The sequence below is a fragment of the Eubalaena glacialis genome, chromosome 1 (assembly GCF_028564815.1).
Source record: "Eubalaena glacialis isolate mEubGla1 chromosome 1, mEubGla1.1.hap2.+ XY, whole genome shotgun sequence".
Classification (NCBI taxonomy): Eukaryota; Metazoa; Chordata; class Mammalia; order Artiodactyla; family Balaenidae; genus Eubalaena; species Eubalaena glacialis.
This window is the reverse complement of record NC_083716.1, coordinates 61,169,824-61,194,426: the sequence shown is the minus strand read 5'-3', so window position 1 is coordinate 61,194,426 and position 24,603 is coordinate 61,169,824. Positions and strand designations below refer to the sequence as shown.

General features: G+C 37.6%; 1 protein-coding gene across 5 annotated transcripts; it reads right to left on the bottom strand.

Annotated features, from left to right (window-relative positions):
* Position 1: 1 nt before the first annotated feature.
* On the bottom strand, positions 2–24,373 carry AP3M1 (adaptor related protein complex 3 subunit mu 1). Of its 5 annotated transcripts, none has more exons than XM_061180264.1 (10): positions 24,247–24,373; positions 18,723–18,817; positions 14,539–14,814; positions 13,669–13,840; positions 9,696–9,833; positions 7,535–7,620; positions 6,404–6,537; positions 5,322–5,529; positions 3,722–3,866; positions 2–3,251 (listed from the first exon to the last, which is right to left on the bottom strand). In XM_061180264.1, the coding sequence occupies exons 3-10, from the start codon at positions 14,809–14,811 to the stop codon at positions 3,151–3,153; spliced, it is 1,257 nt and encodes a 418-aa protein (XP_061036247.1). In that variant the 5' UTR covers positions 14,812–14,814; positions 18,723–18,817; positions 24,247–24,373; the 3' UTR covers positions 2–3,150. The 5 variants fall into 5 exon arrangements, with proteins under 5 accessions (XP_061036247.1, XP_061036257.1, XP_061036237.1 ...); XM_061180274.1 differs by lacking the exon at positions 24,247–24,373 and adding an exon at positions 23,772–23,843; XM_061180254.1 differs by lacking the exon at positions 18,723–18,817 and having other exon boundaries at positions 24,247–24,372.
* Positions 24,374–24,603: the final 230 nt, after the last annotated feature.

Here is a 24,603-nt window from a genome sequence, read left to right as displayed (position 1 = left end):
GTAGAAACCAGCGGTAATATATTTACTTAACAAGATCTTTGTAATAAAGGACAACACTGGGGATTATAAACTAGAAGCAGCAGAAGTGACAAAAGGTTAGCAGTAAGAGGAAAACAGCCAGATGATATAGATCATCCCCTGGTTGAAGTAGTCCATCTTAGAAGATTCTGGCTGTATGTGGAGGCCATCACTATCCCCTAAGCTAAAGCTATTACATGTGCAGGAATATTGCAGGTCTGTATTTAATATTCTAAAGCCCAATACAGAACAACAGGGTTGTCAGGGATCCACCAGAGTTATGAGGCAGAGCTAGCTTTTGGGCACATATTCCTCTTCTTGCTTGAGGAAGCTCTAAGAGTAGGAACAGGTTCTTGAAGTAGAGCTGGGACATCAGTATTTTTGCCTTATTTTCCAGATCTGAAAGTGGTAAATATCACTAAAGGGGGATAGTACTGACTACATTTATCACTGCTTTAACTTAGAAAAGTTGCTGACTAGGGAGGCAGATTCCAGCTGTCTGAGTTAAAGGGAACTGTCCAGAGGTACTGAATTAGCTCAGCAATATCTGAAAACAGTGTTCATGGTCTCATTTTTTCTATTTACCATACGTTCACTGGTGCTGCCTTCCTGCTGCATTATAGTTTTTCTCAAGTCAGATGACTCTAAGGACACCAGGACCAGTATTTTCCAAGGTTCTTCTATAGCAGCACTTAAGGAATGAACCCATCATATGAACTCCCTTTGAATAAAATGATGGTGACTCCTTTATGCAGAAAATGAGCTTTTGGGTTATACTCCTTTAAGAATTTAGAAAATGAGGCTATTCTGGAATTATCTGGAATTCTGTGCTTGAAAAATATTTCAATACTACTAAGAATTCATGGATCTTTGTTGTTAGTAGGTGGTGGTAGGGAGAGTAGCTTTCATCACTTATTGTTCAGTCTGTGGCTAAAAGGGTGATGGTTAGAGAAAGTATATAAGGCTGAGGTCAAGAGAGGAGCACTTGGAAGTGCTCTGCAGCAACCCTCACACCTTGTGTGATGATGCAGAGTAAAATGTGACCACGTTCAGCCTGCCCTAACACTGAGGCATGCCCAGCTGAGAATGCTCAATTAACCGTCAAGCTAAAAAATCAACTTGTTGCTTTCATCTTTTTATTGACAGTGTAGCCAGAGCTAGAGAAAGGACTTACTGGATTCAATCAAATTAATAAATACAATAATTTAATTGTAAAAGGAAACAGTCTACTTGGAAGTTTTAGCAGAAATTGCTAGAAGCAAGGGACTCTTGGCATACAATCTGCTTGTATATGAGAAGATAGCACAGAAAGAAAATTAGTCCATATATGGATGATTGAGATTAGGGATTCTGCAGAAAGAAAAGTAAATGTATTGATTGCTCTTTTGAGGTATGAACTTTGAAGAGGAAGACATTAAAATGAAAAGCAATTGAACTGGGTATCCAATCTTAGGCAAAGGGAATAAATATTTGGCAACATCTTAATTTTAGCTGCCAAGCTGATATTGGTTACCCTAGAAATTACTAAGTTGCAAAAAGTAACCTTTCCTATTAGATGAAAGGCAGGCTGGGTGCCCTAGGCAGGCAAAGGTAAGAATGCTGCTGTACAGTGGGCTCCCTGTACCAGCACCAACCACTAGCCCTGACAGCAGAATGGGATGAGTGTAAGGGCTACGGTTAGCATGATAACGGTAAGGGATAAGTTGACAGTGAAAAGAATGGACTCACAAAGAGAAAGCTAATAGCAAGAACAAGCACTTACATCTTAACTTTCTCCATTCTTCATGTCTAATGAAGCAAAATAACTGGGCAAGGACTTCTAAGTCAATCAAGTTAAATGATAACAACTGTGGACTGACTTGCCAACCATGAAGATCAATACAGGTTTATCAATGTTACTGAGGATTTTGTTTCTGCCTCATTATAGTGTACTTTCATGTACTTTGTCAGTACAGTAGAGACATTTAAGTACTCCAGTGACAGTTACAACAATAGTTTCAGGAAGGAATCTACTGACTTTTCATATTGTGAAAAGATTAGGGAATTGGGAAGCACAAAATATGAAAAGGGAGTTCCCCTGAAGACAAGGAGTGTGGGCAAGTTGAAACCCTTAAGAACAACAACAAAAAGAGATAAAAGCTTAAAAAAAAAAAAAAAAAGATTGACAACAGTGAGGCAGGCACATTTTCTTCCTTTAGCTGAACTAGGGCATGAGGCCTTCAGGCTAACTGGTTTTAAGTGGTGTTGGATAAGCTTTATAAAACATGAAGATGGCAAAGGTTCACTTAAGTTTCTCTTTTACTACATTAATTTGCTTAAAATCTCAAATGCTTGTGCTTGCAATAACTTCCTAAAAGCAGAAGTAGTGTTCCCTTTTATTACCTTAAAGCATTCGCCCCTTTGATACAAATCATTTTTACTGTGCTAACAGCTGAACCAAGTGGCACAAAACTGAGATGGTACTTACTGCAGCAAGGTCCCTATAAATCAAAATCTGAGCTTTACATAAAAATCTTATTTATAAAAAATACAATATCAAATACAGTGAGAATGGAGCATGGAGCAGCAGTGCTCCCTGCCAGGGCCATGTGAAGTGGCTTTTGCTACAGTGCTTGCTTAATGGCATAAGTGAAAAGCTGAATAAGGCAAACACTTGAAGAGGCAGTTTTCTGTAAACTTTTTGGGGTGGGAGGAATTTTTCCTGTGTTGGGACAGAAGATTAGGGATGGCTAAGATCAAGTGTGACATTTGGCTGCACTTGATACATCAATTACAGACTAAGATAGCTCCTGCTGAGACCAGCTCACTTGTTTTAGGAGAGAGGTTATCACTGTAGACTTTTGCCTTGACTGTTAAAATATGCAGCCTCCAGCTGGTGTCTCCCTATGGAGGAAATCACCTCTACAATCTTCCTAAGTGACAAGATACAAATAAGCTAAGTCATTCAGAAGTTTCCTTAGCTTAAAGCTCCTTAAGAACCCTACATTGATTACTAAGCAACTCTGTTAGCGGTGTGTGGCTTGACACAAATGCTTTAACTAGAATATGTATTCCCATCCAATTGGTACCTAATGGTAATAAACTGTAATGACACTTGAAAACAAACATATCTTGAGGAATTCTGGCCTCTTCTCATGTCCTCACTTGGAACTTTCCAGCTTTCGTGACATATTTGACTCCTTTAAATGGCTTATATTTCTCCCCATACATGTCCAAGCGGTTTACTTTTAAGCCTGTGTCAAAAAGAATAGGTAAGGAAAGGAATAAATTACTATCCTGGTAACACCAACCAATACAATATTTGCTTAGCAAATAGAGTTTACTACACAGTAAATCTGACATTAACCAGTGTCCTTGTCACCATTTGGAAGCAATGTTCCTTCTACCATTCACAGATTATAGCACTATGGAAGTATGGTTTTAGTTCAGATTCCCATGTGGACAAGCAGTGTCTTTTAGGATAATTCTACTTTCTGTGAGTATGAATGACTCCTTTCTTTGTGCTTGAATGAGGGTAGGGGTGAAGGGAAGCTGTGTGAAATAAGGTGCTCTCCAAAATCACTGTACGCATAGCACAGAGTGAAAGGCATGCTGCAGCTGTTGCTCTTTGTAGAGACGGAATGTCAGTTACCCTTCTAAGATCCTAGTAGCTGACCTCAGCAAACCTCAATTACCCTTAAACACAAGTCAAATTTCTCCTTACCTGAAATGGCAAGCTGCTGGATCTTGAACTGTATGTTGAGGCTTGGATTCTCTTCTGGCTTGGGTGCTCCAGATTGTAAATTTACCAGTCCTTTAAGACTGGGGAGCTTTTGTGGAGTGATTTTTCCCACATCCCACGTTAGTACCTTAAAAAGACAAAAAACAAAAACATTCTGAACTATTTATTAAAGACATATGTTCAAAGACAAGGTGCAAAGACACCATAAACTTCTGTACAAAATAAAGCACAGTGTCTTGGAAACAGACCTGGGATTTCCACTGAGTTTTATCACTAATTAGTTCTGTGACTCTGAATGGAGAGTGAGGGTAGAGAACCAATGTTTGTTAAGCATCTACTTTTGGATATAGCACTGTGCTTAGCACTATTCATATGCTGTCTCATAGAAGACCTGTAATGTGAATTTTGTCTTCTTTTAACAAAGAGGAAACTAAAGCTCTGAGGTCAAATGACTTGCTCAAGGTCACACGGCTAGTTAGGGGCAAGGCTGGGATTTGAACCTACAGCTCTCTGGTATCAAATGTTCTTTCCACTATACCACCTTTACTGTTTATCTCTGGGCCTAAGTTTATTTTTCCGTAAAATAAGAAGATGGGCCTAAATTGGTGTTTTTAAACTTTTAGTGATGGAACCCTTTGTTCAAATGAAATCTTTAGTGAGGAAGCTCAGTAACAGATGAGAAAGTGAAGCTATTATGTTTGAAGCTGCGGTGAAGGGCCAGGGATCTGGAGCTCCCCCTTCACTTCTCAGCCCTGTGTGGTCTCTGGGGAGATTCTTCAAATCCTCAGGATTGAATTAGATTATCTTTAACATTCAATGATTTTACTAAAAAAAAAACCAAAACCCCTTTTCATTTACCAGGTAGCTCAATGACTCTACTGAGGAAAAGAATCATTTTTTACCCAAGCAGGAAGCAGAGAGAAAAATCATCTTTTACAATTCCTCTGAAATCCTTCTGCTAGAGGCAAATATATGTAGGGTGAGAAGGCAGCTTTCCTAGCCAACATCCTCTGTGGAAGAGTATGAAACAATGCTTTTAAATTAGAAAGGAAGAGAAAGGTCTTAATTTCTACAGAAAATTTAACAATTAACAGATAATAGCTATTAATAATTAATAGATCATTATATCCACATAATGCTTTTCTCTTTTTAAAAAGTTTTTTACCAGATAGCCTTAGGTTCAAATCCCAACCTTGCCTCTAACTAGCTGTGTGACCTTGAGCAAGTCACTTGACCTCAGAGCTTTAGTTTCCTTGTTTGTTAAAGGAAGACAAAATTTATATCACAGGCTTCTATGAGACATCTTCCTCATTGAAGAGTGAGTGAATCTCTGGATAAGTAAAGGCAGACTCTGAAGGAAGAAAGAATGAGTCTCACTTTTCTGTTCGTCGACTCAGCAGCAGATGCAGGATTCCCTCTTCAGGCAGTGGCAGAAGCACAGCACAGTACGCATTCTAGGTTTTGTTAGGAACTTTAATTTTAACCAAGACATTAGACCCTTCCCTCTGTCCACCCACATCCCCAAAGCACAAAATAAAGATTGCAGAAACACTTGCTCACTCTTGATTTTAGGTGGCTGTACCTTGGTAACTGGATCAAATGTATAGCTGCCTTGTGTTGGTGTCAGGTTCATATTCAACACAACCTTTGGCATGTGAACTGTCACTGTGATTCCTTCAATAGTTTTCCCCATATTTTGCTTTGGTCCAATTGTAATATCAAATCTACCACAAGAACTGTTCTCCTTAAAACTGATGCTATGTTTCACATATACTGGTATTGCCACTAGACTAAAAAGAGAAAGAAAGACACAACCACAAAAACATACAATTAATAGTGTGAGTTCCAGAGGTGGCCTGAAAACCTCAGTCCAGAGTATCCTATACCCCCAGAACTGCAGATTGAGTATGTGTACCAGGGCAGGTTGAGTATAGCACAGTGTTCTGGAACCACTCTGCTAGGAATTATACAATTTCTGAGCAGTAAGTATACAAATCAAGATACAAATCTGAAGCTTAATTATAGTATAAACAATTGGGGCAAATAGCCCTAGTTTAAAGAAATGAATTAAGATCCCATAGAAAGATAATTTAAAATTATACATACTAAATAAATCAGTTTCTATGTGGTAAGGGCCAAGAAACAATTCCTCTGCTTTTAAGTCCTGTTCTGATGTTACCAAAATACTCTGATATTTTCAAGGGACAAACCAGCTACAACCCACGATGCTAAATCATTTAAATCATTCATTTAAACTTCAGTGCAGAGAAGAGTGACTTCAAGCCAGTTAGTTGAAGAATGTCCTGGAGAGCTACAGGTAAGTCTGTCTCCTTCTATCAGCCATGACGTCCACAGACCACAGTAAAATTATGGCATGGGTTCACAGTTTCGCCCAGGTTATGCATGGTCCAAAATGTTTGCTCTCAGGTATATATTTTTACTACAGTCTAATTTACTACTACTCTATACTCTTAAGATTCGAAGTATACTGATTATGTTAGACACACATTTTCACCAGTTCTTCCTGGGTCTCCTGGTGAGCAATGGCTAAAGGGAGCAATGATGAATTCAAGTACCCAACTTGTCAGAATGAAACAGGGAAAAGTGAGTTCTATGCAGTACACTGATATACGACAGGAGATTCTGATTGATGCATCAACATACTTTTGTGAGCTGACACGATATGATATGAGTCGGAAGTTTCCATCTGGAGGAATAAATGACAAAACTCTTTCAGATTCCCAACGCTTGAACCGGATGCAGGGGTGGAAGCTGACATCATCTAGAAGCCTTGGGTTCTGCCAGGGAAACAGAAGACAACTATATTTATAAAGTATAATGGGGCTTCCCTGGTGGCGCAGTGGTTGAGAATCTGCCTGCCAATGCGGGGGACACGGGTTCGAGCCCTGGTCTGGGAAGATCCCACATGCCGCGGAGCAACTAGGCCCGTGAGCCACAGCTACTGAGCCTGCGCGTCTGGAGCTTGTGCTCCGCAACAAGAGAGGTCGCGACAGTGAGAGGCCCGCGCACCGCAATGAAGAGTGGCCGCCGCTCGCCGCAACTAGAGAAAGCCCTCGCACAGAAACCCAACTCGTACAGAAGACCCAACACAGCCAAAAATAAATAAATAAATATTAAAAAAAAAAAAGTATAATGAATATTGCAACTCTAATTCAGATATTGTGAGAAATTAATATGCTTCATCAAGATAGAGAAGTCATGTAAGAGTTTATTATGATCACATCAACACAACTTTACAGTTTCACAATGCTTTAAAGTCTGCAAATATTTTATATACATTATTTTATTTGAATTTCAATAACTCTATGAGGTAGAAAATGTGAGTGGTATCATTTCCATTTCATAGATGAAAAAACAGAGGTTCAAAGAGCTCAGGGTCAGGACAAGTTAGAGGCAGAGGTAGCATCAGAGCTCAGTTCTCTTTACGGTTCTTAGTAGTGTATCATGCTGTATCTAAAATGATGCAAAAGATCAATGCCCTTTCATGTCAACAAAGCATGTAATAATTCAGGAAAAGCAGCACCGCACATTTGCAGACGCCAGCCAGCCATTTAAGCTACTTCTAGCATACTCAGAGGCAAAGACCCCTCCTCAGCCTTTCCATAAAGGCAATGCTCACCATGTAAGCTACTGTCTTTGGAAGCTGTGTTAGGAATATTTCTTAGATAATCCTTTGCAATCTAAAACAAACATGTCTCAGTATTTATCATTTCATTTAGTACTTCACATGTATTAGGCTTGCAAGGAGCTACAAAACAGGAGAAAAAAACTTACCATGAAAGAAAGGGAAAGGTCAGGCATTCCAGATAGCTTAATGCAAGCATCAATTACCCCCTGAATTTCTGCAAAGACTGTAGATCCTAAAGAAAGAAATAAAGGTGATAACATCATTGGAATCTGTATCTTTACTAGAGCTATCACTGTATCTGAAGTAATGGAGATATCTCCTGGGTGTCAGGCATACTGAAGCTTTGCACATCTATTAAAAGGTTAGTGGACAGAGGACCCATTACACTAGTTCAGATAGCTTCTTTACTGAGTGCCATGGCCTGTACCTATCTCTGGTTAGAATATAATAATTCTAAGGAAAATCAAACCTGTCCCTATCTTTATAGCATCAACCTTGTAAGACTGCTGGATGTGAAGTTAAAATACTTTTTTTCCAGTGATTTTTAAAATTAAAAAAAAATTTTATTCAATTTTTAAAGGTTACTTTTCATTTACAGTTATTATATTAACTGTAAATTAAACAGTTAAAACATTGGCTATATTCCCTGTGTTGTACAATACATTCTTGAGCTTCTCTTACACCCAATAGTTTGTGTCTCCCATTCTCCCACCCCACCCCACAATGGTAACCACTAATTTGTTCTCTATATCTGTGAGTCTGCTTCTTTTTTGTTAAATTCAATAGTTTGTTGTATTTTTTAAGATTCCACATATAAGTGATATCATACAGTATTTGTCTTTCTTTATCTGGCTTATTTCACTTAGCATAATGACCTCCAAGTCCATCCATATTGCTGCAAATAGCAAAATTTCATTCTTTTTTATGGCTGAGTAGTATTCCACTGTGTATACATCTTCTTTATCCATTTATCTGTTGATGAACACTTAGGTTGCTTCCATATCTTGGCAATTGTAAATAATGCTATGAACACTGGGGTGCATGTATCTTTTCAAATTAGTGTTTTTGTTTTCAAAATTAAAATATTTTAATGACCTTTTTTTTTTTTTTAGATTCCATATATATGTGTTAGCATAGGGTATTTGTTTTTCTCTTTCTGACTTACTTCACTCTGTATGACAGACTCTAGGTCCATCCACCTCACTACAAATAGTTCAATTTCGTTCCTTTTTATGGCTGAGTAATATTCCATTGTATATATGTGCCACATCTTCTTTATCCATTCATCTGTCGATGGACACTTAGGTTGCTTCCATGTCCTGGCTATTGTAAATAGAGCTGCAGTGAACATTGTGGTATGTGACTCTTCTTGAATTATGGTTTTCTCAGGGTATATGCCCAGTAGTGGGATTGCTGGGTCGTATGGTAGTTCTATTTTTAGTTTTTTAAGGAACCTCCATACTGTTTTCCATAGTGGCTGTATCAATTTACATTCCCACCAACAGTGTATGAGGGTTCCCTTTTCTCCACACCCTCTCCAGCATTTATTGTTTGTAATGGCTCCTATTTCTTAAAAGTTAACAGGAAGCTTAGTCCATTTCATTAGAAACTTGGCTAATGTTATTTAAAATATTTTAACAATAAATCAAAGTTAAAATATTTTAAATAAAATTAGCCAAGTTTCTAATGAAATGGACTAAGCTAGCTGTTAACTTTTAAGAAATAGGAGCCATTATTCTTTAATAGTACAGCTATTATTCCATACAATGGAATTTTATAATAAAAAGGGCACTCACTGTAGAGATAGTGTCTATAATTCACAGTAACTCATATTCACACACCAACTAGCTGTGTGACCTTGAACAGATTACTTAACTCTTCTAAGCCTCAGTTTCCCCATGTATAAAATGTGAGGGTTGGACTAGATGTTTTTAATAAAACGTTATGATTCTAATACAGTACTGTTCTTTAGTCTGGGGTCTTTACTAGAAGGACTGCACATAAAGTGGTAGCAAAAAGTATGGTGCATAGTAGATATACAACAAATATTAAACTGAATAAATGGCAAGATGGAAATGAATATAGGGTAATAATTGGCTTAAAGTAAGGTGGCATGAGATCTGATTTACAAAGGTTTGGCATTTCTCAACTAGAGGTTATGAAAATAATATGTAACCTCTGGACAAAATAAACAGATTTGAAAATGAATGCCTTTCCACTGAAATGCATACTGCCAAGGGATTTCGGTTTTCTATTCAGCTTATGTCAGCTGAACTGTTTTTTCCCTGATAATATGCACACAATTACCTGATTTATCTATAATTGCATCTATTTCTTCAACGACATCAAAATAGGCTTCATTGTTTGTGTACTTTACCCCTGCTCGGCGCCATGGGATGTTGGACAGCTGCCCAGTGGGGAGTGTGTCCCCAACATTACTACTGCCTAGAAACCAGAAAAACAGAAAGCAAAGCTAACACATAAGATGCTCATGAGAAAAGCTCTTAACAGAAAAAAAACTCAAGTACTTTAGCTGCTTCTTTAGTGTTTGGGTTTTTCTCCACTGAAGTTGTGGATGGTTTACAGAATTGTCAGAGACATATCCATACCAATGTGATCAAATTTCTAGAAGACAGAAATAGGCCATGTGGTCCTGTGTCTATCTGCCAAACCAGGTTAAATTCATTTACTTATCTTTTGCTTCCTGTGTGTTAACAGTAACCTAACCTAATTCCAGTGGCTCAACAACAGAATCTCATCCTGCTACCACTGATGAAAAAAGAGGCTGGTTGTTTCAAAACCCTCTGCTGATAAAATGTCTGCACTGAGAATACAGAGTGATAAGTAGGCCATTTGGTATTCAGCGTAAATTATACATGAGATGCCGCCAAGCAGAGTTAACTGGCTGAAGAACATACTCTGGCCGTTTCCCATTTTAAGGTCAGCACACCCATATGGCACATCCACATGCAATATGGCTAATGTTCAAAATCTGGCTAATTTCCTGGTAAACTGACATATGTCTGAAAATAAGTCTGGTTGTCCAAAACATACACCCTTGAGCTGTGACATATTTAACATTCTGGTTAATTTACTTTTCCAACTCAAAAGTAGTACATGCTTAACAATAACAACATGTGAAAAGTTCAGAAAAGTAGCTAAAAAAAAATCTATCTTCCTATCACCGAAATACAACTACCATTAACGTTTTGGTATATTTCTTTAAACATTTCCCTCAGAACAGGTTGCATTTATTATTTTTTTCTATTTTGATAATTTTGCTTTTTTCAAATTTCACTTTAAAATATACAATTGGCCCTTGGGACTTCCCTGGTGGCGCAGTAGTTAAGAATCCACCTGCCAATGCAGGGGACGCGGGTTCGATCCCTGGTCTGGGAAGATCCCACATGCCTCGGAGCAACTAAGCCCGTGCGCCACAACTACTGAAGCCCGCGTGCCACAACTAATGAAGCCTGTGTTCCTAGAGCCCGTGCTCCGCAACAAGAGAAGCCACCGCAATGAGAGCCTGCTCGCCGCAACTAGAGAAAGCCCACGCGCAGCAACGAAGACCCAACGCAGCCTAAATAAATAAATAAAATAAATAAAAATTTATTAAAAATAATAAATAAAAATACAGTTGACCTTTGAACAACGCAGGGTTTAGGGGTGCTGATCCCTGTGCAGTTGAAAATCCATGTATAATTTTACAGTTGGTGTTCTGTACACATGGTTCTGCATCAACAGATTCAACCAACTGCGGATTGTGTAGTACTATAATATGTATTTATTGAAAAAAATCTGACTTTAAGTGGACTTGGGCAGTTCAAACCCGTGTTTGATTGTAGTTGCAGTCAAAGTACGCATACAACTTTGTAGTGTAATTGTGGTTGGTGTTCCTGTCTCCAACCCTGTTGCCTTCCAGAATTTTCTAAAAACACTGCTTTAATCTTCCTGTTCAAAAACTTTAAACGTTTCCCCACTGGCTTTATGATTAAAGCTAAATATTTAGACTAGCGTTCTAGGACTTCCTCAACTTAACTTTTTAATTTTATCTCACTACTCAACTGAAAAACAGCTCTGCTTCTATTAAACAGGTTAATACAATTCAAGATTTTTCACTGTGTGTTTTTTCTCATACAGTTCCATCTATGAAGAATGTTCTTATTCCTCCCTCTCTTCCTAAATTCTATTGATTCTCCAGGACCCTGTCCTAGGGCCACCCACTACAGTTCAGGAGAGATTACTTTATCCACTGAACCACTCTCTTGATCTTTATAATGTATTGCCTTAACAATCCATGTTATGGGACTTCCCTGGTGGTCCAGTGGTTAAGACTCAGCGCTCCCAGTTCAGGGGGCCCGAGCTCGATCCCTGGTCAGGGAATTAGACCCTGCATGCATGCTGCAACTAAGAGTTCGCATGCAGCAACTAAGAAACCCACATGCAGCAACTAAGAAGCCCGCATGCTGCAACTAAGATCCCACATGCTGCAACTAAAGATCCCACGTGCTGCAACTAAGATCCGGAGCAGCTAAATAAATAAAAATAAAATAAATAAATATTAAAAAAAATAAATTTTAAAAAATTTTATATTTCACTAATTTTTTTCTGACTATAAAATACATGTTCATTTTGGAAATCAGAAAGTATAATGCAAAAATAAAGATAACATGTAGTTCCTTAGCTGGAGATGGTATTATAAACTTTAGAACATTTTTTGTGGGAATATTTATGTATAATTAAGAGTAACTTTTTATGGTTGTGTGCTTTTTTTTTTTTTCTTTTTTGGCCACGCTGCACAGCTTGTGCAATCTTAGTTCCCCGACCAGGGACTGAACCCGGGCTCCAGCAGTGAAAGCAAGAAGTCCTAACCACTGGACTGCCAGGGAATTCCCTGTTTGTTTGTTTTTTTCCATTTAATATTACACCATGTGTACCCTCCAGTGTCACTACACTATCTATAAAGTATGGAATTGCTTTTCAAAATCTTATACTGTTATTTATGTGTTTTAATTTTTTTTTCCCAGTTTCTCATCCAGAGTTTATGTTTTAGGAGCAAAGACACCCCATCTTATCTTTCCTTAAATTTCTCCTGACACTCAGTCTTGCCCAGAGGATGAATAAAGGAATGATCACTTTCTTATAGGCCTCTCTTACCCCATTTTTTAGGTCAGTGCACTTGGAAAGGGGTTTGCAATGGTGGACAGTATAGCTGAAGTGGCATATAACATTTCACAGAAATCTTTCTCTAGAAGACTTTGATACTTTCAAAAGTATATCGTCCTCTGGATGTACCTAATTTCTAGCTATACTCAAGAATTAAACCAAAATTAGAAGTTTGTAACACAAATACAAGGCCCACAATGCATGAAATCTCACAAATAGACTAATTTTCTCTTTTTAATATATCTTCTATATGTACAAAATAAAGACTTGGAGAAGATGGCATGTACTCTGTGGTGCAGTCTTAAATTTTCTATACTCTAGTAATTGTGGGGTATGCAGCATAATGCCAGTTTTATAATGCTATTTTTTTTTTTAAATTTAATTTATTTATTTATTTATGGCTGTGTTGGGTCTTCGTTTCTGTGCGAGGGCTTTCTCTAGTTGTGGCAAGCGGGGGCCACTCTTCATCGTGATGCGTGGGCCTCTCACTATCGCGGCCTCTCTTGTTGCGGAGCACAGGCTCCAGACGCGCAGGCTCAGTAATTGTGGCTCATGGGCCCAGCTGCTCAGCGGCATGTGGGATCTTCCCAGACCAGGGCCCGAACCCGTGTCCCCTGCATTGGCAGGCAGATTCTCAACCACTGCGCCACCAGGGAAGCCCTATAATGCTATTTTTTAATTTTATTTTTTTCCCAGCTTTACTGAGATATAATTGACATATAACATTGTATTAGTTTAAGGTACACAACATAATGATTTGATATATGCATATATTACAAAATGATTACCACAATAGTTAACAGCCGTCACTACATTGGCTTCTTTATGATTAACTGGGATAATTTATTCAGTCTTACTAGTTAGTGTTAAACAATAGTAATAATATTTTTGTAGTCTTGTAGCAAAATAACAGAAGAGTAATAACCAAAAGTTCTGTATCATTTAAGATATAGTCTCTTTTCATGAAAAGAAATATACATCCATTTTAACATTATCACTAACTATAATTCTGGCCAAAATGGACTACCTTAATAATCTGCCAGATCATAAGCAAAAATGAATTGTTTATGAAGTTTTAATGGCTCAGTTCCTAACAGAGTGTGTTTCACCTTACCTGTAATAGAGTTGACGACAGAACGCAGAATTGTTGGTGGTTTAATCAATTCTTTCAAAATGTTAGATTCAGTAGCCAGTGGAAATCCATTGTCTAACATTTCTTCCAAGAGCTCATATACTATGACCACATTATCCTTAATTGCAGCCTCCGAACACTCACCAAAGTAGTCCTAACAAAATGTACATAACATTGCACAATGGAAGACATGAAGACAGGCTTGCTAAATACTTTTTGTTCTAAAGGGTAAGCTTACAGTAGCGTAATTCATTGTTTAAGATGTTGAAAATATGTAAAACAGAGGGAAAAAAACCTCCATAGTTCTATATACTATTTCTCAATATTTCCTTAATATTTTTAAATTGAATTGAATTCCTATTACATATTATGCCAGAAAGTACACTGAAATGTTAAAACAGAATGTGAACTATAAACTTCATTCCCCGATTAGGTACTCCAAAAAACAAAGATCAGTTTAAAATTATTGGTATATTCAGCAAGACAAGAAAAAAATAAAGTGTAAGTATTAGAAGATTTCATAACCAGTAAAAATCGTGGTACTATTCAGAGAAATGTATGTGGAGGGCACTATTATTTCCTGATGACATAATTTATAATACATAAAAAAAATACAGCTTCTATGACCATGAGATTGTTTTGTTCTTCTAAAACAGTAACTGGAGCACCATGTGTACTACTGTATGCCCTACTAAAAAGGTTTATGTTTATGAACTTATGCTTAGTTGAAAAGAAGAGGGAGAGAGAGACAGAGAAACAGACAGACTACACACCAAAAACTGGGTATTTAAAGAATATAATCATAATATAACTTGGATAATTCAAATTCAAAATATCTGATGAATAACCAACCTGAAAAGTATCAGCAACTCGATGTAGGAACTCAATTACAAAGAGAGGTGGCACTTCAGTCTGTATGACAGAGACAAAGAAGAGCTTATCCCGGTAGATACTGATGAGGTAGTGGTGAGGTGTTGAAATAACAGGTGGTACATTTTCAACATCAGCTGCTTTCTCTTGAGCTTCAAAGAAATAATCACAGACAGACTGGCTCACAACACTCTTCCAGTGTTTCTCTAGAAATATGTCACCGGAACAGTTTATGAGAAATAGACTGTGGATCATTTTCTGGGGGAGGAAAAAAGTTTAAATTTAGTATATTTCAAAAAAGTATCCTTGTATTATCTGGACACCAAAACCAGACAAAGGCAATACAAGAAACTACAGACCAATATCAGTTAAGACTATAGGTGTAAAAATCCTCAACAAAATACTAGCAAACTGAATCCAGCAACATATAAAAAAAGATTATAACCCTGACCAAGTGGGATTTATTCAAGAATGCAAGGTTCGTTCAACATATGAAAATCAATCAACACAATATACAATATTCATAAAATAAAAAACAAAAAATATAATCATTTCAAAAGGCGCAGAAAAATCATTTGACAAAATCCAACAACCTTTTTTAATTAAAAACATTTAAACTAGGAATTGAAAGAAACTTCCTCAACCTGATAAAGAGCATCTATGAAAATCCCATAGCTAGGGACTTCCCTGGTGGCGCAGTGGTTAAGAATCCGCCTGCCAATGCAGGGGACATGTGTTCGAGCCGTGGTCCGGGAAGATCTCACATGCTGCAGAGCAACTAAGTCTGTGCGCCACAACTACTGAGCCTGCGCTCTAGAGCCAATGTGCCAAAACTACTGAGCCCGTGTGCCACAACTACTGAGCCTGCACCCTAGAACCCATGCTCCGCAACAAGAGAAGCCACCGCAATGAGAAGCCCGCGCTCTGCAACGAAGAGTAGCCCCCGCTCTCCGCAACTAGAGGAAGCCCGCGCACAGCAACGAAGACCCAGTGCAGCCAAAAATAAATAAATAAATAAATAAATAAATTTAAAAAAAAAAAGAAAAGAAAATCCCATAGCTAACATTTAATACTTAAAGACCAAAAGCTTTCCACTTAACATAAAGAACAAACAATGATGTCATTTTCACCACTTCTATTCAACGTGGTACTGGAGGTTCTAGCCAGGGCAATTAAGCAAGAAAATGAAACAGAAGGCTTCCAAATTGGAAAGGAAGAAGCAAAACGATCTCTATTTCCAGATGATATTATCTTGCATGTAGAAAATTCTAAGAATTACACATACACACGCACACACTAATTACTAGAGCAATAAATGAGTTAAGCAAGGTTGCAAAATATAAAATTAATATAAAATATCAAGTATTTCTACGCATTAGCAATGAATAATCTGAAAATGAAATTGAGAAAGCAATTCAAAAGCATCAAAAAGATCAAAATATTTAGGAAAAAATTTAACAAAAGAAGTGTAAGACCTGTACATTGAATATTATAGAACATCACTGAAAGAAATTTAAAAGACCTAAAAAAATGGGAAGACCTTTCATGCTTACGGATTGGAAGACTTAATACTGTTAAGATGACATGACTCCCCAAATTGATCTACAGATTCAATGCAATCCCTATTAGTATACCAGCTGCCTTTTTTTAATGGAAACTGAGAGGCTGATCCTGAAATTCATATGGAGATGAAAGAGACCAAGAATAACCAAAACAATCTTGAAAAAGAAGAACAAATTTGGAGGACTCACACTTCCTGATTTCAAAACTTGATGTAAGGTACAGTGAGGTGCTGGCACAAAGAGAGTCATACAGATCAATGGAATAGAATTGAAGGTTCTTAAAATAACCCTTACGTATACGGTCAACTGATTTTTGACAAGAGTGCTAAGACCATTCAGTGGGGGAGAGGATAGTCTTTTCAACAAATGGTGCTGGGACAACTGGATTTCCACATGCATAATAAAGAAGTTGGACTGCTATCTCACACCATATACAAAAATTAATACAAAATATATCAAAGACCTAAATATAAGAGCTACAACAATAAAACTCTTAGAAAAAATATATGCATAAATCTTCATGACCCTGGATTAGAAAATGTTTTTAAGATATGACATCAAAAGCACAAGGAACAAAGGAAAAAAACAGATAACCCAGACTTACATCAGAATTAAAACCTCTGTGCTTCAAAAGGCATTATCAAGAAAGTAAAAAGACAACCTTCAGAATGAGAAAATAATTGCAAACCATACATCTTACAAGGGACTACTATCCAGAATATATAAAGAACTCTTACAACTCAATAATAAAAAGACAAATAACCCAATAAAAAATGTGCAAAGAATTTGAAAAGACATTTCTCCAAAGAAGATATACAAACAAGTGGCTGATACGCACTAGAGAAGATGCTCACTATCTTTTCAAAATATGAACTAAAATCACAATGAGATAACATTTCATATTCTCTAGGCTAGATATAATCAAATCAAAAGGCAGACAATAACAAGTGTAGACAAGTTTGTGAAGAAACTGGAACCCTCATACATTGCTGGTAGGAATGTAAAACAGTGCAGCTGTGTGGAAAGCAGTTTTGAGTTCTTTAGAAAGTTAAAGACTGAGTTACCAAATGACCCAACAATTCTACTCCTAGGTATACACCCAAGAGAACTGGAAACATATGTCCATACAAAAACTTGTACACGAATGTTCTCAGCAACATTATTTATAATAGTCAAAAAGTGGAAACAATCTAAATGTCTATCAACTGATGAATGGATTCATCAACTGATGAATGGATTCATCAACCAATGAATGGATAAATAATAAATATCCAAAATGAAATGTTATTCAGCCATAAAAAGAAATGAAGTACCAGTACATGCTACAACAGGATGAACCTTTAAAACATTATGCTAAGTGAAAGAAACCAGATACAAAAGATCACATATTGTATGATTCCATTTGTATGAAATGTCTAGGATTCAGGCAGATGCACAGAGACAGAAAGTAGATTAGTGGTTGCCAGGGGCTGCTGGGTAGAGGGGGAAGAATGGGGAGTTACTGGTTTTTGTATTTCTTTTTGAGGTGATAAAAATCTTCTGGAATTAGAGGAACTTCCCTGGTGGTGCAGTGGTTAAGAATCTGCCTGCCAATGCAGGGGACACGGGTTCGAGCCCTGTTCTGGGAGGATCCCACATGCTGCGGGGCAGCTAAGCCCGTGAGCCACAACTACTGAGCCTGTGATCTAGGGCCCATGAGCCACAACTACTGAAGCCCATGTGCCTAGAGCCCCTGTTCCGCAACAAGAGAAGCCACTGCAATGAGAAGCCCGCGTACTGCAACGAAAAGTAGTCCCCGCTTGCTGCAACTAGACAAAGCCCATGCGCAGCAACGAAGACCCAACACAGCCAAAAATAAATAAATAAAATAAATTTATAAAAAAATAAAAATAAAAAATCTTCTGGAATTAGAGATTTGTGAATATACCGAAAACTACTAAACTTCACATTTTTAGAAAACTGCAGTTTAGTAGTTTTCAGTCTAAAAAATGCTTAGTTTTAATATAATTATTTTTTCAATTAATAAAAAGTATTCTTTAATACTTTGTAACACACAAATCCACTCCCAGGTGGATTAACAGAAATGCGTACAAATGTGCACAAAAAACATGTATAAAAACATACTGTAATAGTGAAAACTATTATTATTTATTAATAGTACAATGGGAAAATAAACTAGTGTGTTATTAAAGGGAAATACACAGCAATGAAAATGAATCAACTATTGCTACATGAAACAAATATGGACGAATCTTACAAACACAATATTGAACAAAGCCAGACACAAAAGGATACATACAGTATGATTCTATTTATATGAAGTTCTAGAACAGACAAAGCTAATCTATAGTTTGAGAAATCAAATGGTTTCTTTTAGGAAGGAGAGTGGGGGTGATGACTGAGACAGGAACAGGGTTGGTCTCCTAAGGTGCCGGTAATGTTTTATTTCTTGATCTAGATGATGGTTACAAGTTGCGTTCATTTTGTGATAATTCATTGGGCTTTATGTTATGGCTTGTATACTTTTCTGAGTGTTAGTTATGCTTCAAATAAAAAGTTTATTGTCCTTGTAATATGGGAGACAGTGGACAAATATCTAATTACCTTAACTTGCTCCTTTCTTTTATATAGATAACATCAGTATCAGGTGTTTAGTGGTCCATTCATTCAAAATTACAGTAGTGAATGATAAATGTAGCCTAAGGAGAAAGAATATAAAATCTATGAATATAATAATTTCTATGTATGAAGATAAATTCCAAAGAGGAAAGGAAGAGTTTCCAGAATGAATTCATTCAATTCTATTGACACAGAAAACAATGACATCAACCTGACCAGTTCTTTTTATAGGAAGTCATTTACTTAATGAAAGCAGTTGACATTTAAAGACTATTTGGTGATGATTTCCTCTTCCCATTTGGTGAATGTTCAATAGTTATTAAGTAAATAATACTAATTACTAAGATGTGCTTTAGCAATTATTGTATTAATAAAGTATGGATGCTGTTAATATTGATACTTTAGGGTTCCAGTTTATTAGAAAAAGAAAATGTTTCTTTGTTCAAAGGCACCTCTATTTAGCCAAGTAATCAACCTGAGGTGGCAGCAATAAACGCTGATACCTCAGGCTTTGGACCTACTAAATTTTTCCGGATTAATATCTGGAACCTCCTAAATCTTTCCACTTTATCTAGTCAGATGCTTTGTTTAATAGGTTTGCTTTGTGTCAGTTTCTATTTGAGTGTTAAAATAGTGCCACTGGAATACAGAGAACCTACTGACTTTTAACCTCTGTTCTCTGATACACTTTAAAAAAATAGAACAGGAGTACCCAGCAATAAGATCTGCAACTAAATTTGCATTATGATGCCTTTTGTGGAATAAAATTTTCATCTGAAATATAAAGTACGATTTAAAGTGGAACATTGGAATCAACTCAATGAGACCCATATTTGAGCACTTCAGGTGAGCCCCCTATGGAATACAGCATCCTTCACAATAATTAATTTTCAGCTTCATTCAAAGTGTTTTATTCATTAAAGATAAATGAATTAATAATATCTAAAATTGAGTACTTACTGTGGGCCAGACACTATCCTAGGCACTTTTCTTATATTATCTTATTTAATCCTCACAACTCAATGCTATAATACTGTTCTTATCCCCATTTTACAGATAAGACAATAAAGTCTTGGAAATGATAAGTCAATTATCTAAGATGATACAATAAGTATCAGAGCTAGGATTCAAACCCAGATCTAGTTGAATCTTGAGCTCCTGTTCTTACCTGCCTCTTAGAAACTAATTATCAGGAACACACTCTATTGCATCAGTGTCCAGTACAATTTACTGCAATAATGGACATGTCCTCTATCTGTGCTGTCCGATACAGCAGCCACTAGTCACATGTGAGCACCTGAAATGTGGCTAATGCAACTGAGGTACTGAAGTTTTAATTTTAATTAAATTTAAATAACTACACGGAGCTAGCTGTTATCATATTGGACTGGGCAGCAAATGTGCTGTTTGAGCTTATAATTTAAGAGGAAGAGTTGAAGGATATGCCTCTTGTTTAGTTAGAAACCAAAATGTATTCTAATAAATTATTTAGACCAGAAATTATATTTAAGAGAGCTGACATAGGTTATCTTCTTAAACTATTCATCCTAAAGAAAGTGTAGTTCACATGGATCTGTGGTACTCCATTGCCACAATATACCCTAAAAAAGCTGCTTATTCTTGAAGCAAGTGACTTTGTAGTTTCTTTATTTGAGCCGCCAGATTCCTACTCATCCTCTTAAGCTGGTGAAAAATTCTTTCCAGGAAAAGTTTCCACCAAAGTTGTTTTCATTGGCAGTAGTTCAGGTCTCAGAAGAATAGAGCAAGTTAAACTGCCATCTGGATTTATTGCTGTTCTCCTCAGTGCTGAGATGAAAGCACAGCACTTGTAGCTTTCAACAGTGCTTAGCTTCAAAACCTATCTTAACCTTCTATTATAGGAAAAGAAAGCTTATTTCTTCTAACCATGTTAAGACCAAGGACTTAATGCAAAAAACAAATACCACATGCAGCAGTGTAAATTTGCTTGTTTCTTTAGCTACTTATCCTTTGAGTAGCTGCAGTTCTCTTTCATTATTTTAATAAACTTTCTGGGAAAGCTACCACCACAACTATCTTTTTGTTCCTAGTGACTTCTGAGTCAGAAAACAGAATTCTCCAAGCTTATTTTAAAGCCACTTAAGAAACTGTGTTCAGAGGCAGTTCCATCAGAGCTTTGACTGCAGCTTAAATACTTCGTAAACCCTCTTTACTGAACGTTGAACACACTCACCGTGTTGATTCACAAGCAGTGCAATTACAATAGTCAAAATATCCTTGGAAGAGAGTGTCTAAAAAAGAAAATGTATTCCTTCTGTATATAACAGAATGGAGGCATAGAAGGGCCTGTATCTAAGGTGAGAAAATGAAACCAGAATATAATCTAGCTATTCTGATTTTTAACCAATATTTTGACCCTGTTCATTCAACAGTTTTGAATGTTTTATATATTAAGCAATGGGGATACAAGGTGAACAAAATAAGAGTCCCTGAACTCACAGCATTTAGAGTTCAGTAAAGAAGGCAAACAATTTAATACAGTAAGATGATAGGGGAAATACAGTGTGCTATAAAAATCCACAAGGCTTCAAGGTGAGAAAGAACATAAGACAAAGAAATCCAGTACAAATTTAGCAACTTCAGAAGGAGGATGGAAGTGATGAGATGAGAATGGAGAAGAAGATAAGCAGAGATTGGTTCACTTTATTCTCAGTGCAATGTAAAATCATTTTTTATGGTTTTATGCAGGGGATTCATGCAACCCAATTTACAGTTTTAAGATCGCACTGTGGAAACTGGATAATTGGGCAACTGAATGTTGTGACACTAGTTGAGAGATGAGTTATGTGGTGGTCTAGACTAGAGTGTTGATAATAGGGATGGAGTAAAATGAAAAGATAAGAGAAACATTTAGGGTTGAGAAAAGTTTGGGGGGTGGGGAACAGGCAGTGGAGATGAGAGGGAAAACGAGGGATTCAGCCCTGGTCCTATATAATCTGACCCAATTCTAGATATATTTGACCCCAATGGATATATTCAAAAGACCATTGTATATATAGGTCTGGTGCTTCAGAGAGAAGCCAAACTGGAGGTAGATTTCTGAGTACTGTAATCATGATTTTTTATTAATGCAAAATATAACTATAAGGAGACTAAAACTACAAAGAGAGAATGTGTATAGTAGAAGAGAACCTATGGAAGGAACTTCAAAATCTGAGTAGCATGTGGGTCAAGGAAGTGGACCTGGAAAAAGACTGAGAAGACATGGCTGAAGAGGGATAAGCAAAAAAAAAGGGGGGTGGGGAGTTTACTAACCAGAGTATGTTAGTGTGTTTCCAGAAAAAAGGAGTGGTAAACATTTTAAATGGCACAAAGAGGTCAAGCTACAAGGAAAACTGAAAATGTCTGTTATTTTACAGTGTTTCTCAACTTTCATTATTGCATCCTAAGGTGTCTTTTCAGACTCCCCTTCACTCACACCCCTCCTCCATAAAATTTTAATACCACAGAATATTTCTGTACACCTCTTTATGTACCATAAATACCTGTGCTTTATACATAAAAGTATGATTTTTTTTTTTTTGGCCTCAAAGGAAGCAAATTTTCAGCCTGATGAGAACGTACAATTTAACACATAGAGGCCATTTGGCGATCTTAGTAAGGGCAGTTTCAGTGGTAGCTCAGTGGAATGGTGGAAACAAGATATACTGCAGTGGGCTGAGAAATAAATAGCAAGAAGTTGGAAAAACAGAGATGAGAGTAGATGATCCATTCAAGAACTATAGCTATGAAGGAGAGAAAAAGACAAGAAAATAAATGGGAATAGTTCATAAAGTTAAGAAAGAATATTTTTAAATGCTGAAGGAAAAATGTGAGTAGAAGGGGAAAGGCTGATGAATTAGAGAGAGGAAATAACTTAACCAAAAAAAAAAAAAAAAAAGACCCTGAGAAGGTAGGAGAGAATGGCACTGGGAAACTAGGTGAAAGGATTTGCCTTCCCTAAGGAGAAGGGACACTTTTTCCTCTTTAAACAGAAGGGTAGTAGATTTGTATATTTGGTTGCAAGAAGATGATGGCTTCTATTTTCTCTGTGTAATAGGAGAGAAGGTCATTTGTTGAGAGAGAGTGAATTCCTTTTCTCTACAAATACCATTCGTTATGTATGAATTGAAATATTATTGGGCTACTTAAAAATATCTAGTCTGCAGGGAACTCCAATAGTCTATTATGTTGACTGTTTAAAAACATTGTAAAATCCTAAGATTCAGTAAGAAAAGCTAATCTTATTGCCAAGAGAGCATTCCTACTAAAGGTATGTTAAGATTCAGGTAATTTTTCATTCATTTCAATCCTCCACTTTTCCTATGGTCTCAAATGAAAGTGTCCTCCGTTCTTCCTAACACTAATTTTTCCACTTGTAATTTTGATCCCATATCCTTTTCTCTCTTCCCAAGTCTTATCTCCTGTTTCTTGAATGTTTAATGTTATACATTAGTTACTTGCTTTCTGCTCTCACACAGAACAAACAAACCCCAAACCTTTTAGGGACCTTGCCAACCATCTTTCACTTCATGCTCCAAAAGAAGAAGCATTAGTCTACACTTGCAGTCTCTCCTCTCAATAACTGACTCTATTAAAGCAGTTCTCTCAAATGACCCAATGACTTCCTAATCATCAAATCCAACGACCTATTCTCAGACTTCAACTTCCTCCTTTGATCCTTGCAGCATTTCATGTCACTGATAAGTTTCCCCAAAACAAAACAAATACTTCTTACCAAATTATACGGAACTTCACCTGTCTTGGTTCTCCCCTGGAAAGTTTCTTTCTGGCTTACTTAACAGGATTTTTTTTAAAAATAAACTTTTCTTTCATCTTCATCTAAACTACTGTTTCAAACTCGATATATTCCAAGCTCCACAAAATTCCTCCTTCTCATGTGAGGACTCCTAATTTTATACAGATATCAAGTTCTTAATCAAGCTTCAGCTTCGGGTTCAAGCCAAATCCACCAAATCCAACCAAGCACACCGTTTATCACTTTTCCATACTCACTGTCACCTCCTCAGTTTAGAATCCTATCAACTCGTTTCTGAAGAACTGCAACACCGTCCTCACCGCATTACCCCAGGCTCATCCAGGCGCCACCCTCTAACAGGACGTCCGCTCAGGACAGTTAAGGATTTTGTCCTCCACAGCAGAAGCCTAGGGCTGAGGTCCGAGTCGTCGGTACTTCAGCTCTCCGTGGGTGACAAGACCTTTTTCCCGCGTCAGAGCACGGTGAGGGACCCCAATGAGCCTGAACCTCTTGAGTCTGAGGGCCTGAAAACACTGGGCTGCAGGTGCACCGTTCCCTTCCGGCCCAGCTGGCAAGAAAGACCGGAAGACCGGGAGGGAGGCGCGGCCCCGGGCCACAGCACCGGAGACGCTCCCGCACCCCAGACAGCAGTCCGGAGCCCGAGCTATTCAGCCTACGTCCCAGTTTTCGTGATGCCCCCCTGTCCGCAGACCCCCAGCCCCCCACACTCACCCCGACTCCTGGGCCAGTCAGTGATTCGACGCGGGGTCCTCTCCGGACGGAGGCCGAGGCAGCTGAGATCGTGAGGACCCCGCAGTTGGGATGCCGGATAGATTGCCTGACTAACAGCTTCAAAGTAACCAACAGTATTGAAAAGAGTAAATGAGTGAGAAGACGTTGAATGAGGAGAAAGACGTCTTTTGAATTTTAGGATATAATCTTCTAGATCATCCAGAGTCTAGATGAATGGGAGCTTTCACATCTTCTGGACTTAGGCGCTCATCCGCAGCCTAAACCAGTCAGGGTGTCCCCACAGTCGGGAGGGCGGGGTTAGGAGGAGCTGTGTACTAGCCAATGGGTGAGGCCGAG

What these genes read in the sequence shown, in the direction of transcription:
- AP3M1 (XM_061180264.1), bottom strand. Translation starts at nt 14,811, where the DNA reads ATGATCCACAGTCTATTTCTCATAAACTGTTCCGGTGACATATTTCTA. An exon ending in TGTCGTCAACTCTATTACAG is followed by an intron (nt 9,834 to 13,668) that starts GTAAGGTGAAAC and finishes TCTGGTTTCTAG; the next exon opens with GCAGTAGTAATGTTGGGGAC. An exon ending in TATCGTGTCAGCTCACAAAA is followed by an intron (nt 5,530 to 6,403) that starts GTATGTTGATGC and finishes TTCTCTTTTTAG; the next exon opens with TCTAGTGGCAATACCAGTAT.